General features: G+C 33.4%; 1 protein-coding gene across 4 annotated transcripts in view; it reads left to right on the top strand.

Annotated features, from left to right (window-relative positions):
• Window positions 1–173: 173 nt before the first annotated feature.
• The window catches only part of bcas1 (brain enriched myelin associated protein 1), a 33,287-nt gene continuing 15,037 nt past the window's right edge, over window positions 174–18,423 (top strand). For 2 of the 4 annotated variants that reach the window (XM_056450037.1, XM_056450034.1), the window contains exons 1-8: window positions 193–429; window positions 2,200–2,276; window positions 2,682–2,757; window positions 4,771–5,099; window positions 11,428–11,580; window positions 14,900–14,956; window positions 15,554–15,589; window positions 17,020–17,199. In XM_056450037.1, the coding sequence (XP_056306012.1) occupies window positions 2,238–2,276; window positions 2,682–2,757; window positions 4,771–5,099; window positions 11,428–11,580; window positions 14,900–14,956; window positions 15,554–15,589; window positions 17,020–17,199 (870 nt within the window). In that variant the 5' untranslated portion in view covers window positions 193–429; window positions 2,200–2,237. Of the gene's footprint in view, window positions 430–2,199; window positions 2,277–2,681; window positions 2,758–4,770; window positions 5,100–11,427; window positions 11,581–14,899; window positions 14,957–15,553; window positions 15,590–17,019; window positions 17,200–17,345; window positions 17,421–18,423 lie in introns of all 4 variants that reach the window. The other 2 variants (XM_056450033.1, XM_056450038.1) reach the window with 2 other exon arrangements.

Below are 18,423 nucleotides of genomic sequence, written 5' to 3'. Positions count from 1 at the left end.
TGTACTCAAGCACAGTCACACTGCACAAATAAACTTTTTTAGCTTTATATCCTCTACACACATCCTGTTTGGGCCAACCACACCTACCAAAAAAACAGGCTGTTCTCAGATCAGCACCACGCTTTCTCTGCTCCACTGCTTTCAATACAGTCAGATGCTTAATCACTGATAATCTTGTCACTTTTTTTGAAGGTGGACGAGCCGATCACTGCTGAACAATAGGAGATGATTGTGAGTGGATCAGTGATTGTGGGGTCACAGGCCGGTTTTCGTCCCACTGTTTGGTCTCTCGGGTTTGTTAAGGTGATCAGTTTTGAGCTCCTCCCTCTACTAGGACAGGTATATGTGCACACACACTCGCGCTGACTGAGAGTACTTTAATACAGCTTGTGGAAACTGTACACGGACAATATAATTGACGCTGGAAAGGTAAATACAGATATTTTTTAATGAATCGAATGTTAATGTGAGAGATTTAAGGGATGTAATAATTTGAAATATTGATTAGTGTTTAATTATCATCCTTACTTGGGATTGAATGTATATATTTTAGAAAAACATTATTAGCGACTCCACCCTATACAGGGATTGATATAGTGTATATTAAATGCTGGGTTCCTCACAAGTTAGATTACTTAGTTATCTCAGATATAATCTAAAAGAAGAACAAAATCTTAGGAGGTTGAAAACAAAGACAAGTTTAAATAGTTTGTGTATGCCTGTATGGAACAGTCTGGACCAGATACTCAAACAATGTCAGCATATTAATCCATTTAAAAAGTTGTATAGATATATATTAATAAAGGAATATAATTATTAATAGAGGTTATTGTAAAAATAGGGACAATGTATCAAATAAAAATGTAAATGTATAGTATTAAAGAAATATTTTGATGAATAGAGATGATTGAAATAAGAACAACATGAGAAAGGAATGATGACATTTCAGTTAATGGCTGTCTGCAATACTACGTATTTTTGGGTAACACTTTATTTTGATGGTCCAGTTGAGTATTAGTAGACTGTTTGCTTAATATCTGCTGATACTGCTGCTAAACACAGATTTAACTGACGATACTGTAACTTTGCTAGTACATATCAACTTAAACTAACCCAAACCCTAACCACAATCAGTCTACTTATAATCTAATGAGAATTAGTTGGCATGTAGATGCAATGTAACTTAAATTCAACAAACGGACCATCAAAATAAAGTGTGACCGTATTTTTTGGGTCTATGTTATAAAATGTGAATGTACAAATGAAGTAACCATATAATAAGCTAAAGATGCCAAAAGGATGAAATATGTCTCATGTAAAGCTGATTTATGTCTCATGTAAACAGTAGAGATAAGTAAAAGAAGAAATGAGTTGATGTGTGTGGTAATAGGGTGGGGAAAATAATAAGCTTGCGCTTCATCTCAGTCCATTTTGACCATTTTGAGAATTGTTTTGTGTATGATTTTTATTAATTGTTCGAAATAAAAATAAATAAATAAGTTAACTTAATTGTTTTTACAAATTTATATGGATTGAACAAGATTTTTGTTGTTTTAGCTCGTTTTTAATAAGTATTTCAAACTAGGAACAACTTTTTTGAGTGTATTTTAGTAGATCAAATCTATTTATTTGTTGGTTGCGCATCCTTAAATTAAAATAAATTTGCTTAAAATGCTAATAAAAAAGTATTAAGTGCATTTATACTTTGAATGGGAGAAAATACCTGCCACTCGATTAAGAAAATTAATAGGTTTTCTTGTGAATTGCACTTAAAAATGACATTCGCTGCTTGTTCAAACTACTTATTTAGATTTTTCTTTTGGGGACAACTTAATTGTTTTATGTTCAATCCACTTAAATTTAGCTGAATTCCTTCATGTTTTCCCAACACAAATCAATTGTGTGGAACCCAGCTTTTTTTTACAGTGATTATTTATTATTAAGCAAATTTGGTGTATTTTATTTATTTATTTTAAAACAAGATTTGATTTATTGTGGCTTCTCAAGTAAGAATATGTCGTGTTTTTAATGCAGAAGAAGTCAAAAATACAAAGCAAAATATAATAATTTACAGTGATTTTGTTGTCTTTTTTACGATTTTATGATCTAATTCAAGACTTGCAACAGTGTGAAACAAATATTTTGTGGGTATTTTCTTAATATTAATGTTCAGTAACGATGTGTTTTGCATATTTTCAGTGCCAGTGCAAATATTCAGTTGCCGACTTGAAGCAAACATGGGAAACGAACAATCAGCCCAGAAAAAACGACAAAAGGTGAATTGTTTTGAAGTGGTTCTTTATTATTTTTGTATTGTTTATTATCTTTTTGATCTGTTTTTATCAGGTTATTGATCTATTATTTAGAATTTCTGAACAGAAGCTAATAGTCTTTATTTGTATAGATCTAAAACTATTTTGTTTAAATTAGTTTTAGTTTGTTTTTAGTTTATTTTAAGATTTATGTCTACATTTTATGTATATATACTTGTAAACTAATTTGGGCTGGTACTGTATATTTGTTGGTTGCTCTTTGACACTCTTGACTTTATTGATCAGGTGACGGCGTATTATTTACTAAGTCAACTCTGCATATTTAAAAACAAGCTCCCATCATCCATAGTGCTTGCCAGAAATGTAAAACAACTACACATCATAAATTTAATCAATATTGTTTGCCAGGCAAATCCTGAGAAAAAAGTCCATAATGGAGAATTAAATGGACACGCTGTACCGACTCCAGATCAAACTGAACCTGGTATGTATGTGATACATGGCACATTTATTGTGTTCTTATGACTACATCTGTCTTTGCTTATAATCTTCAAATAAAGATCTGCACGAGTAATTTCAAACTAACCTGACATTTACATTGTTTGGATTACCTCAGCAAGTCCACCCACAATTGAGAACATGCTGCAGAGCTCTGTATAAACTATGGGTGTTGTAGTGGATAAAGCAATGTTTAATTTGACTTCTGTGTGCGTTGTTACTTTGTACTGTAGTTGCTTTCAAGCGTTTGCTGAAGTAATGTATATTTTCCATGCTTTCTGATTGTTGTCGACTAGCTAGATGTGCAGTAGATGTTTTCCTGCTTCCCTTATTTATTATACTTGTTGAAATAAGGCCAAAAATACTTTATGCAATATGCAAATGCTGAGCGTTGTTTGAGAGCATATTTGTGTTATTTTGGCAGTAACTTCAGGAAGCAATATAGTCACTTTCAATTGTCAATAGCATTAAACTGAAAATAAATAACGCCCAAGCTGTAAGAAGTGGGTGTGTGTAAAGATTTATTATTAGTCAGACATATTATAAAACTGATAGCTAAAAAGATAAAATAAATTATTTACTATTACAAAAAATAAACATTATTAACGAAAGAATAATAAGATAAAACTGTTTGGTTCCTCAAAGAAGCTTTTATAAAAAAAAAAAATCATACACTGAAAGAATTATGACAAATGTTTTTATATTACTTTAACTTATTCTAATAAGTTAACTACTAATTTTAGGGCGACGCAGTGGGTAGCGCTGTCGTTTCACAGCAAGAAGGTCGCTGGTTCGAGCCTCAGCTGGGTCAGTTGACATTTCTGCGTGCAGTTTGCATGTTCTCCCCGTGTTTGCCTGGGTTTCCTTCGGGTGCTCCGGTTTCCCCCACAAGTCCAAAGACATGCGCTATAGGTGAATTGAGTAGGCTAAATTGTCCATAGTGTATGTGTGTGAATGAGAGTGTATGGGTGTTTCCCATTGATGGGTTGCAGCTGGAAAAGCATCCGCTGTGTAAAACATATGCTGAATAAGTTGGTAGTTCATTCTGCTGCGGTGACCCCAGATTAATAAAGGGACTAAGCCAAAAAAAAGAATGAATGTACAATTTTTTTAATTATACAAAGTTTAACTTAACATTTTAGTCAGTTTGACTGATGTAAGTTGAGATGATTATAAAAGTTCATTTTTACTTTTAGAAACTCCCACTATAAAAAACACCTTCTGTATATATTCCAGTAAAGAACCTTTAAAAAGTTAATAAAGGTTATAAGATTGTAAGTAAATAATAAAGGTTCTTTATTGGGATTGATAGTTCCATGAAAAATCTTTAACATCCATCTTTAAACATCAATATTTTTTATTCCACAAAAGGTTCTAGATTGTTGAAAAGGGTTCTTTTTAGATATATTTTATATTCTTCATGCTAAGAAAATTCTTTAAAGAACCCAAAATATTTCTTCAATAGCATTGTTACAAAATTCCCAATTGGAATCTTGATTATGTTTTTTGGTTCTCTAATAAACCTTTTATTCAACAGATCTTAAAGAATTATTTTTTTCTTATAATAACAACTTTCTAAATATGTATATATATATATATATATTTTTTGTAATACAAAATTAATATAGATGTTGAAGGTTCTTCATGAAAGTATAGATACAGATAAATATCTTTTATTTTTTTAAGAGTGCACTCTGCAAAAAAAAGATTTAAAGATATTTTTTTATAAAAGAATATTTTATTATTATTATTAATAAGTCTTTTCATAAATGGACTATTCTGTGAATGTTAAAGCTACCTCGTTGAACCATCAATGCCACATTTAAAGGTGTATTCCTGTGCACTACATACAGTTAAAGTCAGAGTTAATAGTCCTCCTGAATTATTATTGAATCCTTGCTCTGTTAAACATCATTTGGGAAATACTTGAAAAAGAAAAAAAGGGAGAATAATTTTGACTTCAACTGTATATAAGTTCATTTGTTTATCTTTTGTTTAGTTGCTAAAAAAGAAGCCCCGGTAGAGCAAAAGAGTGAAGCTCCACCAGTGGCTGTCAAAGAGGAACCAAAACCACCAGAAAAGGAGGAGGTTGACAACAGTAAAGCCAACAAACCTGCACACGTGGAAACAACACCTGAGAAAAAAATCACAGTCGCAACAGATTCAGAGCCTCCAAAAAAAGCCCCAAAGTCTAGTGGAGATGAGACTCCCAACTTCTTTGGTAAAATGTTCAAAAAGAAGCCTGAACCAGTAAAGCCTGCATCAGAAAAGAATGACACAGTGGACGCACCAGTGACCGTGCTGGAGCTGAAAATTGATGCACAGCCTGTAAGTACAACTTGCATATACTTGAAAACAAAAGCCTTGCAAAAACCAGAATGTTTTTATATTTTCACTTTTCTCTCAGAAATCAGGGTACGAGAGCTGTCACTGAGGTGGTACCTTTTCAGAAGAGAACATGTTTATACCTAAAAGGACCATATTGGTATCTCCATACATATCAGCAGTGTTGGGGAAAGTTACTTTAGAAAGTAATGCATTACAGTATTGAGTTACTCCCCAAAAAAGTTACTAGTTGCGTTACTTAGTTACTTTTTATGGAAAATAATAAGTTATGTTACTTTTGAGTTACTTTTTCTGACCTGGCTGAGGCTTGATCTCTTTCAGAACTTCTAGGGTATTTTTCTTTCTTAAATAAAGGAGATCTGTGTTTAACGACACACTGTATAACCTGTTCCCCCCAACACTGAATATTAGTACCTAAAAAATACAAAACTGTACCTCTTGTAACCTTTAGGTAGTGATAGTACTTTTGAGGTACCAATATGTACCCTTTAGGCACAAATGTGTTCCTTTTGAAAAGGTACTACCTCAGTGACAGCTCTCGTACCTTTATTTCTAATTCAAAAACCCTTGTTATTAGTGACCCTGGTGGTTGTCACAAATTTATTTCTAGTGCTTTCATTTATGCATAGAAGAGAATGAATGTGATTCAATGTTCTGATATTTCACGGTAAAGATCTAAAGAAGTCTAAAATACTTTGCAATGAAATATTGAAAACAAACATTCAGACCTACATTGTAAAAAAGGCTGGGTTCCACACAATTGATTTGTGTTAGGATAACATAAAGGAATTAAGTTAAAACTTATTAGTTTTTACAAATTTAAGTGGATTAAACATAAAACAATTAAGTTGTCCCAACGAAGTCTCAAGAATTGTGTCGTTTCAGCTCATTTTACATAAGCAGTATGAACAAGCAACAAAAAATGCTTGTTTATAAAGTTTTGTTGTAAGCTGTTAACATATTAGCCAATTTAAAGAAGTAATTAATACTTTGTCTTATAGCCCCTTCAATTTTAGTTTTAGTACTTCAGCTCCATGAAAATTAGAAATTGGGAACGTACGTTTGTGGATTTTTTTTTAGCCGATATCCTACCAATAACCGATATATAGGCCAGTCTGGAGGTAAACTATGGCCCAATTCCATTTTTTACTCCTAACCCTTCCCCTTGGCCCTTGTGTGAAGGGGAAAGGCTTGAAATTTTACCGCTAAGTAATGGGACAGCACTATAACTCCTGCACACGTCATCATGTCATCGCAATCTCTTGCTTCATATGAGACGGATGATGGCGACTGTTGTAGTTATTCCAGTTGCATTCATTTTTCATATTTATCTTTAGGACATCACTGAAGGCAACGATATCATGTTATCGTAACAATACAATGGGGCAATAAGATCATAATTGTACTGTGTATTTACACCATGGCCATATTCATCAATGTAAACACACAAAACAACATTAATGTTATAGCAGACACTGTAAAAAGCTCATTCACAGCCACTAAACTATTCTGACAGGGTGTTTGAGTGTCATTGAGTGTCAGAATGTTGTGGAACTGCTATACAGGAGTTATTATTATGGATTATACATTTTTAAATCGTTTTTTTTTTATTAAAGCATTGCGGTAAAACACAAATACTTTTATGAATGTATTAAACATGTGCTTTTTTGTTGTAAAAATTAAATGTACAATAATGACAATAAATACTAATTTATGCATCTCCTGACTTCCATGTGCAGCCCTGTTGCCGTTGTAGATGGTGTATACTGGGAAAGTTTCCTACCCTTTTGATTTCAAGTGTGGTCCTGAAAAATCTCTTTCACGAGGGCTATCTAGCCCTTCCCCTTAGCCCTACACCTTCAAGCTAAAGAGAATTGGGACAGGAAAAGCAGAAGGGCTAAGAGGTAGAATTGGGATTGGGCCTATTTCTAGCCTGCTTGCAAAAACAAAAGGCAAACAAATACAGTGGACAAATGATTTTATTTTAAATCCTTAACTGTATAAAATAATATTAGTCCAATAACATAATATAAGATATCTAATAAAAATGAACCTAATTTAAAAAAAGTTATACTGATACCAATATGGTAGCCAACGTATTTTACATCCCTATGAAAAGTATTTCCTTGGTAAATAGCTGCAATGAAACAGATCATTTACAATAAGCCACAAACAGAAAAGCACATTCACTATAATACTGCAAGCCAAACCTGTTGCTTTTACTTTGCATTTCTATTGAGAATGGTTCATTCTACATGGATACCTGAAGTGTTCAGCAGAGCATCAACCAGAGCATCCAACAACAACAAATTGCAAAATCACATACTGATAATGCTGATTCACATCTACCAATTTCTCATTCTAAAAGGATAAAGTCTTCATTAACACAGACCAAAAGGAGACGGAGACGGTTGACGGTGTTCCTGCGCAACCGATAAGTTCAAGCTCAACCAAGAAGCCATCAAGCACGCATAAAGCTGTGACCTACCTGGAGGTTATACTAGATTTGCCTGCACAAAGTCCAGTAGTTGTTGCTGAAGAGCTACAAAATCAAGAACCATTTGTACGAAAAGCCAAACATGTGGGACATCTGAAGTCTGAAGAAGCTGCAATGGTGAATCCTGACGTTCCAGAAGATGAAGAACCAAACACTTTGGATGCCGAAAAAGCCTTGACGGAAGACAAAGAGCTTATAAAAATAGTTGAAAGCATAAAATCAGAGGAATTAACATCCGAGAATGAGCCAAATGATGCCAAGCATCTGACTGATGCAGATGCTTCTAAAGAGCCTTCGAAGATCTCATCTCATGCTGAAGAACCAGTCAGTGCAACTGAAGATTTGAGATTTCCTCCAGAACAGTTTCTCCAGATTACTCAAGAACAGCAAACCATAAGCCATGTACATGAACAATCAGGTGATCTTCAGAAAAACAAGCTCAGGGTTGTCGCAGAAGAACCATTAACATCATCTGTTGAACAAGCAATGGTTGCAGAAGAAGAAGAAGAAGCCACTCCTGCTGCATTTGAGTTAGCTTCAACTGCTAGCAGAGCCACAGCTGCAGATGAAGAAAGTTGGGTGGTTATTGAAGAACAAGCTCAACGTTTTGGAGAACCTGAAAGTAAATGCAATTCTGTAGACTCTGCTCAACTGTTCTCCCAACTCAGGTTTGTTTGCACTAAGGTTTTAGAGGATGCTTCATGTGAACCGCTCGGTATAGATGTGTGTGCTGATGAAAACAGTATTCACATCACCATTGGGGTTCATCTGGATGAGTTCACTTGTAAGAAATAAGGTCATTTACGAGACCTTCGATGATAACTCACTCACCGTGACTTAACTGATGCCTTTCCTCAAGATGATTGTCTTCCATTAACAGAAAATGCACACGAGTTGTTGCTGAATGTGATGTTGATGCTTGCTACCTCAAAATATATCAGCATGCTTGATTATTTCTTCATATACTCTGGCTAAGTTTGAAATAACTTTTTATTTTTATTTTTAAATAATGCTGCACTTATTTGCTGAAAAGTAAGTCAGTAATAATGTGAAATCTTCTTTTTAATGAGTGTTTTCTGTTTTAATATGTTTAATTATTTATATTTTATTTCCTGTGATCAAATGCTTTTCCCAGTTTTAGGTTGTGGCTGGAAGGGCATCCGTTGTGTAAAAAAATACAGTTGAAGTCAGAATTATTAGCCCCCCTGAATTATTAGCCCCCTGTTTATTTTTCCCCCAATTTCTGTTTAACAGAGAGAAGACTTTTTCAACACATTTCTAAACATAATACTTTTAATAACTCATTCATTTTATCTTTGCCATGATGGCAGTTAACTAGGCAGTTTAGGGTAATTAGGCAAGTTATTGTATAATGATGGTTTGTTCTGTAGACTATTGAAAAAAATAGCTAAAAGGGCTAATAATTTCGACCTTAAAATGGATTTTTAAAAAATAAAAACTGCTTTTATTCTAGCTGAAATAAAACAAATCAGACTTTCTCCAGAAGACAAAATATTATCAGACATACAGTGAACATTTCCCTGCTCTGCTAAACATCATTTGGGAAATATTTAAAAGAGAAAAAAAAATTCAAAGGGGGGCTTTTAATTTTGTTTTCAATTGTATGCTGGAATACTTGGCGGTTCATTCCACTGTGGCAACCCATGATAAATAAGGGACCAAGTCGAAGGAAAATGAATGAATGAATGATCAAATTCTGATTTGTCAGCCAGATTTCTCCAGTGTTCAGTGTTTTTCAGAAAGCATCCCTATGAGCTGATTTGCTGCTGTGTTATGATCAGTTATAATTGGTGCTCAGTCATTAGTTGTGGTCCTTAATTTGTTTTTTTTGGATTTTTATGAAACATTTAAATTTTCAGGATTATTTCATGAATAAAAAGTTCATTCTAATCAGCAAGAAGGTTGCTGTTTCGTGTCCCAGCTGGGCCAGTTGTCATTTCTGTGTGGAGTTTGTATGTTTTCCCTGTGTTGGCGTGGGTTTCCTCCGGGTGCTCTGGTTTCCCCCACAGTCCAAAGACATGCAGTATAGGATTGGATAAACTAAATATCCGTAGTGTAAGTGTGTGAATGAGTGTATATGAGTGTGTTTCCCAGTACTGGGTTGCAGCTGGAAGGGCATCCGCTGCGTAAAATATATGCCGGAATAGTTGATGGTTCATTCTGCTGTGGTGACTCCTGATGAATAAGGGACTAAGCTGAAGGAAAATGAATGAATAAATAAATGTATATTTATATTTCAATTCTTGTGATCAAATGCTTATTTTTCAGGCTGATTACCCCAGTCTTCAGTGTTTTTCAGAAAGCATCCCGATGAGCTGATTTGCTGCTGTGTTATGATCAGTTATTATTGGTGCTCAGTCATTATTTGTGGTTCTTAATTTGTTTTTGAAATGTTGATTTTTGTGAAACATTTTAATTCTCAGGATTATTTTTTGAATTAGAAAGTTCATTCTTTCCTTAATTTATTTTTAAATCAAATCTGTTTTAACATATAAATAAATGATTGCCGTTTTGATCAATTTTATTGTTGAGTTTTTGATCAATTTTATTGTCATATTAAAGATTTCGCTTTCTTCTTTTCTGACCAAACTTTTGAACAGTACTATATCATAGCAACTTTAGTCAACATTGATATGATAATAATATTTTAAAAAACTATATTAATAACAAACGTTTCTTGAGCAGTAAATTAGAATTAGACTGATTTCTCAGGAATCATGTTGCAACATTTTTTGAATAATATGATTTATTTCTGATATTCACAGAGAATATATCTGAGAATATCAGAAATAAAATATTATTATTGCATATTGTTAAAAATATTACAGTACATGTTATTAAATATAAAATCTTTATTTTAAAATTTAACAATGTTTTAGTATTACTATTTTACTGTGATTTTGGCTAAATACATTTGATCTTTTTAAAAAAAAATATATATATATTATTATTTCAAACTGTCTCAGGTGTAAATATTTTGTCTTTTTTCTTGTGTGTTTTTCAGTTGCATAAATTGCAAATAATATCTAATAGCAAATGAAAAAACTACTATAACTGAACACCAGTCATCTTTATCCACCATTTTATTTTCACCAACTTTTCAAACTCTGTGACATTTTAATTATCTTAAAAGTGTTTCCAAAGTGCTGTTTAACAAGATTTATTTAACACATTTTTAAACTTAATAGTTTTAATAACCCATTTCTAATAACTAACTTATTTTTTGCCACGGTAATCGTAAATACTATTTGTCTTGTTATTTTGCAAGATTAAAGTGCAATTTAAAGGCTTAACTATGCTAATTAGGTTAATTATGCAAGTTATTAGCTAACATTGGTTTATTATGTAGACAATCAAACAAAATTATTTATTTAGGGGGTAATAATATTAACCTTAAATTAGTTTAGCTGCTTTTGTTCCAACCAAGCTAAAATAATAGCTAAAATACTTTCTCCAGAAGAAAAAATATTATAGGAATTACTGTCAAAATTTCCTTCCTCCATTTAACATTACTTGAAAACAATTGAATAAAAATAGAGGATAATAATTTTGACTTCAACTGTAATTATGACTTTCTCAGATAAAGCACACACAGACTTTAAGTCCTGCGCATTGCTGAATATCAATGAGTGAGGGGGGGAAACGGCGTTAATAAAAGGCTGATTGTTGCCGCTGGATCGAGTAGGCAGAGGCATGGATGGAATTGTGCCTCCAGTTCAATGCATCTATTGCACATCAGCTGTAAGGCTTGTAACACATTTCCAAGGGCTAATTCTCTGGACTTGTCTATAGGATCCAGTGGACATAAAGATCAGCACAGAGCCTGAGCCGGAGCCCAAGGCTGAAGCCCTCGAACCCAGTCCTGTGCAAACCACAGAAGAAAACAACCTGTCAGAGGAGGCCAAAGCAGCAGAGAAGACAGTTATGAACTTTTTCAAAACTTTTGTAAGTATGACATGTACCTTCGTTTATAATGTTTTAATGGCTTTGGGGGGTTTGAAAGCACTCACATTAGTGCTTCAAGTGCTTTGCTGGCTATGTTGAGTTATAATATAGTGGTTTATAGCTTGCATTTGGGAAAAAAGTTAGTGAAAAGGGATAGTTCACCCAAAAATCCTCCATTGACATCCATAGTATTTTTTGTTCCTACTATGGATGTCAATGGCTGCTTTTATTCTTTGTGTTTAACTCAAGAAAGAAATTGGATCCACTTAAGTGTGAGTATATGGTTGGAAATGTTCTTTTTGGGTGAGCTATCCCTTTAAATAAACAGCAATTACGGTATATTACATTTTAAAATGCTCATAATCAGATTATCTTTACTTTTTTTGTGAATTACATGAGTGCATGTGATTCATACAATAGCTGTAAATTATTCATAATTTATTGCATGATTTTCTCTTTTAAAACTTCCTTTCTAAACATGCTACTTTATCAGTTTTATTTTTATGGTTGGAATATTCACAATATTGAACAGTCATGTACAGTAATTTGCAATCATTGCTTCTGAATTTGTTGAAAAAAAAACACCTCTCAATATACCCAGATTAATCATTTAACAACACATTTAGTTTATTTAATGCTGCTAAATGTTATTAAATTGACTTGCAGAGAAATGATAAATAAAATAATAAATTTATTTTTTATTTAAATACTATATGAGTACATTTTAATTAATTTTAAGCTGCAGTTTTATATTTAACACCATTTTGGAAAACTCTGATGTAATGTTTAATTTGTTTGGTTTTTTTGTGTTGATATTTTTGCTTTTTATATACAAACAGGGTACACAAATTGTTCCCTTTAAAATAAGTTACATTAAAAAAAAATCTAAAAGTAGTCATATTGCATTATCTAAAGTAACCTAGATTACATTCCTAACTACAATGATACATTAATGTAATCTGTAATTAGTAGTGGACTACAATATCTTAAATATTCTACCCAGCACTGTTAATATAAAAAGAAGGCATGCCAATAAACATTGACATTCTTTTAATGGGGTATATGCACAGCTAGTTTTTCCTTCCATACCAATAAACTTCCAGAGATTGGTTAATGTGACTTTTATTTTCAAGGTTCCTTTTACAGCATTGACAATGTAATGTAATTAAAATACAATGACTAAAGCATTCATTTAATTGTTCAAGCGTAAAACGAGATGAAAAGCTGTTTATATGCAAGCACTGTCAGTATCAGCAGGCTAGCGCAGAAACTAAAACCACAAGTAAATTAGTAAAATAGTAAAGTAATGTTCATATTTTTAAAGACATGACACAGAAATATGGAATTTAATGCAGTGTTTCTTGCACATTCTGAGACCCACTTTATATCGTATATCAATTAGCCAGTGTAGATTGTTGATTTTTAAAGAAAACAGACCTTAAACGTGTCGCTTTTGTAACGACATACAGTTCACCGGAAGCGATTGACCTAACTTACTTAAAATTAAAAGTCGTTCTGCATACTTCTGCATATACCCTATTCCTTGATGTCCAAAAAAAATGATGACGCGGCGATGATTGGACAACTGGGCTAACCAGTAATTAGATTTCAATGCACAACATCTCAAAAAGTTTCTTTTAGTCATTCTGAATTGCACAATCCAAAGTCTGTCATCAATGAATCAATATAAAATCTCCAGAATCGCCTCAGAAAAACATGCATATGAATGCAATATAACAAAAAAACGTTTCTCATTGCATGTGTCATCTCATTTGTAATGCAAGTGAAAAAGCTACATTGGTTTATAAATGTCAATTATTTATTTTTGATCATTAGTTCAAGGAGGTGATCATTTCATTATTACACATTAATGGAAATGGGGTTTTATTGGCAACTAATTTGTGCCAAATTCCATATTTATATAAGGTACATTAGGGTTTTTATCAATCCTGGTCAAAATTGGATGGTTTTCTAAATTCACACATGCTGAATTAACTGCTTGAAAGACAGGAATTTACCTTTTTAACTATTCAACAGGCATCACAACAGCCTGCTTGATTTTTTTGCATATAGGTTATCATTAAATCTGAAAACTCTAAATTTCCTGGTGGTGTTAGGAACACAATTTAACCAGAAAATTGGTTCAAAACTCAAAGGGTTAAAGCGAATCAGTTGAATTGTGGACCACATTTTTATTTGTGCTTAATTTGATTAGAAACAGACACACGCTCAAAAAGAGAGTTTGCTGTTTGTTTAAACTACTTATATAAAATAAGCGGAAACAACACAATTCTTGAGGTTTTTTAGGGGGACGACTTTACTGTTCCATGTTCAATCCATTTAAATTTGTAGAAGCTAGTAAGTGAACTTAATTCCTTTATGTTGTCCCCAGCATAACTCAGCATTTTTTTATAGTGAACGAACATTTATGTTGCAATGCATTCTGAATGATTATGGCAAAAAAGCAACCTCTTAGTACCTGCTTTTCATCACATAGAAACTGGGTTTTTCATCCAAATCTGATGCATTTTATTGGAGTTTTGATCAAATAAATGCACACTGAAAAAAGTATTCATTGGATTTACTCAATTTTATTAAGGTTAGAGTTTTTAAATGGTTTATATGGGCTGAATTTAAACAAACAATTTAAGTTGAACATAACTAAATTTAGTTTGTTTGTGTAAATTTATCCCATGTAAATCATTTGCAACCACTAACATTAAAAATAATAGAGTAAATTCAATGAATCATTTTTTTTCAGTGCAGCCTTTGTGAGCAGTAGAGACTTTAAAAACATTAACATAAGCAAGCATTTTGCTCTACAACTAACTAGTGTGCTAGACCACAATGGTGCATTTTTCACTCCATCATTGTGGTATTTGTTGCCCTGCGTCTTTAATCTGTTAAACTATCGTTGGCATTCTGCTAAATCAAGCCTTTGGCCCTGTCCGACTGTGGCAGGCTTTTGTTTGTCGCATAATGTGAGCTCACAAGAGAGGCCTGTGCGCTCGGAGTTGTGATAAAGCACGGGAAGGCCTACGCCATCTCCACAAAACAATGAGTGACTCAATACGACAAACACATGCACAGCAGCCCCTGCCAGCCAGCTCTTTGTGCGTCCGAAACGGCGTCTGACTTTGACAGTCATGCATTATCCTGACAAAAGATGCATTTCTGAGGTCTCTGTGCTCATGAGAAGGCCCGCTTGTGCGACATGGAGTACCTGAAGGAGCAATATACGCTTAAACACGCAACTGTGACGCTTTTTCACAGTCACTCTAACGTTCATCTGTCTCCTTTCTCTTTTCTGCGCTCGAAGGTTCCCACCAAAACAAGCAAAGAAGCCAAAGCCGCTGCCGATGTTTCAAAGGAGCAGGTAACTGGCACAACATTGCTTATTCATTATATTATATTATATTATATTATATTATATTATATTATATTATATTATTTTATATTATATTATATTATATTATATTATATTATATTATATTATATTATATTATATTATATTATATTATTTATGTAGTCATTGTCCCAGTATCTTTCAATTTCTGCATAGAATTGTTGTCAATGATATACAGAGCTAAGTTTGAGATGCATAATTAATATATGTAGTTATTACTTATATGTGTGTGCATATATATTATGTATGTACAGTATGTATGAACCATGCAAATAAAAAACTAAAAACAAATCAAAATGTACTAAAGAATGTATTATTTATATATTTATTGTTAAATAAAAATAACTAAATAACAAATAAAGAAATGCATTAATGTTTACATTAGCAAATATGAATAAAAAATCATTTCTTGATTAAAAGTAATAATTATTACAGATAATAATAATAATAATAAAAATGTATTAAGTATGGTTGAAAGAAAGAATGAATGAATGAATGCATACAGTATGATTATTCTCCTAAATACAGAAGCTGCCTGATTTATTTATTGTCCCGTTTGTTCTTCAGTCACAAAAAGAAACCCCACCAGCACCATCAACAAATGTGAGCAATTTCATTTATATGATGTTGCAATAATGGTGTGAAAAAAAGTTTGCTCCTTTACTGATTTCTTATTCTTTTGCATGTTTGTCACACTTTAATGTTTCAGATCATCAGCCAAATTTAAACATTAGTCAAAGATAACTGTCAGGCATGCTCTGTGTTTTCATCATGTGACCTTCCCCATGTGCTCCTTTGTTCTATTTCCCGCTGTGTCATTAGATTTCACCTGTGTTTATCCCCTGTGTGTGATTAGAGTCATCATGTCCTGTGTATTTATAGTCCTGTGTGTTGTTTAGTCATTGTCCCGTATTCTTAGTGATGTTTGTCTGCACCCCATGTCGTTCCTGAGTCTCCAGTATTTCCTATGTCCTTCATGTGAGTGTTTATCAATAAATCTACGTGTTTGATAAACTCCTGCGATCCTTTGTCTTCCTGAGAGAGCCCAGGCATAACAATAACACAAGTAAATGCAATATGCAGTTTTTAAATGAAAGTTTTTATTGTTGGGGTAAAACAAAATCCAAAACTACATAGCCCTGTGTTAAAAATTATTTGCCCCCCTGTTAAAACATAACTTAACTCTGGTTTATCACACCTGAGTTCAATTTCTCTAGTCACTTCCAGACCTGATTCGTGGTGAGTGTTCATGACTCCGCCATAAGATACTGGGCAAAAAAAGCTTTGTATGGCAGAATTCTAAGACAAAACCCACTACTGGGTAGCAAGAACATCAAGGCTCGACTCAGTTTGCCAGAAAACACCTTGATGATCCCCAAAACTTTTGGGAAAATACTCTCTGGACTAAAGAGACAAAAGTTGAACTTTTGGAGTATGTGTGGTGTAAAAGTAACACTGTATTTCACAAAAAGAACTCCATAGAAACAGTAAAATGTGTTAGTGTGATGGTCTGGGGCTATTGTGCTGCTTCAGGACCTGGAAGACTTGCTGTGATTATATTGGAAGCTGAAGAACAATATCCAGCCATCTGTTAGTGACCTCTGGTTTCTGCAGCTGGACAACAATCCAAAGTACACCAGCAAATCCACTTTTGAATGGCCAAAGAACAACAAAATGAAGACTTTGATGTGGCCTAGTCAAAGTCCTGACCTGAATCCAATTGAGATGATGTGTCGTGACCTTAAAAAGGTGGTTCATGCTCGAAAACCCCTTCAATGTGGCAAAGATGAGTGGGCCAAAATTCCTCCACAGTGCTGTAACAGACTGGAAGTTATCGAAAACATTTAACTCCAGTTGTTATTAGGTTTAAGGGCTTGGTTTTGGTTGATGTTCTGAAAGATTAAAGTATAACAAACATCCAAAAAAAGAAATTTGTAATGATTTGATTGAATTATTGATTGATGTATCAAATATTGTCCATATTTGTCCTAATTTCACCCAATAAACAGAAGTGCTTGTTTTGCATGGTACAGGAAGCACCGAAGGCTCCTCCTCCTCCTCCTCCTCCCCCTGCACCTCCAAAGATGGAGAGCAAAGCAGAGCCGGCGGTGAAGAAAGAGGAAACGTCTGCAAGTAAAGCAGCAGTCAAAGCAGAGCCCTCTGCCAAGAGCAAAACTAAAGACGGTGCATTTAGCAAACTCTTCCGCTCAAAGGTGAGGCCACACAGGTGACAGAAAACCACAGGAATAAACCTCCCCCTTTACCTCTGAGCTGAGCCTGACACCCTGATTACACTCATCTCATATATATACATATTTAATGTAAATGGCACACCGTAACAGAGTAATGTGAATTTGAGGTGTTGCTAGGCAAGATGGTGTCAAAAGTTCAGGCGGTGACAACCGGTGGAGGCCGCGCTCAGACATCAGGAGCGGTAAATGATGATATTAACAGAACTGACCACACTTTCATTACTCAAGTCTCAAGGCAAATTAATCAAAAGAGCTACTATTATTTTGCCCATTTTGTTTTTTTGCAAGAGAAAGTTGTGATATATTTATGTCAACTATTTCATGTAATTTAAAAGGTGTGTATATGTGTATTTATACAGTTGAAGACAAAATTATTAGCAATGCTGTGAATTGAGAGAATGTTTTCCAATACATTTTAAACATAATAGTTTAATAACAAATTTCTACTGAATTATTTCTTTTGCCTTTGACATGATGACAGTACAGAAGATTTTACAAGATATTTTTTAAGCTATTAGTGTTCAGCTTAGAATGCAATTCAAAGGCTTAAGTCGCTTTGGGCAAAAGCATTTGCTAAATGACTAAATTTAATGTAAATGTAAACTAGGTTAATTAGGTTAACTAATTATTGAATAAGTCGTTGGACAACTGTGGTTTGTTCTAAAAAAAAATGTCTAAATGCTAAAAATGTGACTTTTTTTTTCAGCCAAACTAAAAGAAATTACTTTATCCAGAAGATATTATATAAATATAATAGGAAATACTGTGAAATTGGTCTTGCTCTGTTAAACATCATTTGGGAAATATAAAAAAAAATAGAAAGTTTGCAGGAGGGGTAATGATTTTTTCTTCAATTGTATATTTACACACACACACACACACGCACACACACTCAATGACCCAGTGGAAACCACTTTATTAATTATGTGTTTGAGTAGATTTTTATTACAAATGTGAACCAAAAATTGTTTTCATTTAGAGTATTTATTTTAGCGCAAAAAATTTTCAGACTTGTTTATATTCATTTTTAGACACAATACCTGTGTTTTTTAAAGTTTTTATTGTAAATTATATATTGAATTCTTGTCACCACAAATATAGCCAATGATGCTACACACTCAGAAATAAAGGTACAGAATCGGTCACCAGGGTGGTACCTTTTCAAAAGGTACATTTTTGTGCCAA

The sequence above is a fragment of the Danio aesculapii genome, chromosome 23, assembly GCF_903798145.1.
Source record: "Danio aesculapii chromosome 23, fDanAes4.1, whole genome shotgun sequence".
In the NCBI taxonomy this organism is placed as follows: domain Eukaryota; kingdom Metazoa; phylum Chordata; class Actinopteri; order Cypriniformes; family Danionidae; genus Danio; species Danio aesculapii.
The sequence above is the reverse complement of the archived record's forward strand: the minus strand, read 5'-3'. Positions and strand labels throughout refer to the sequence as shown.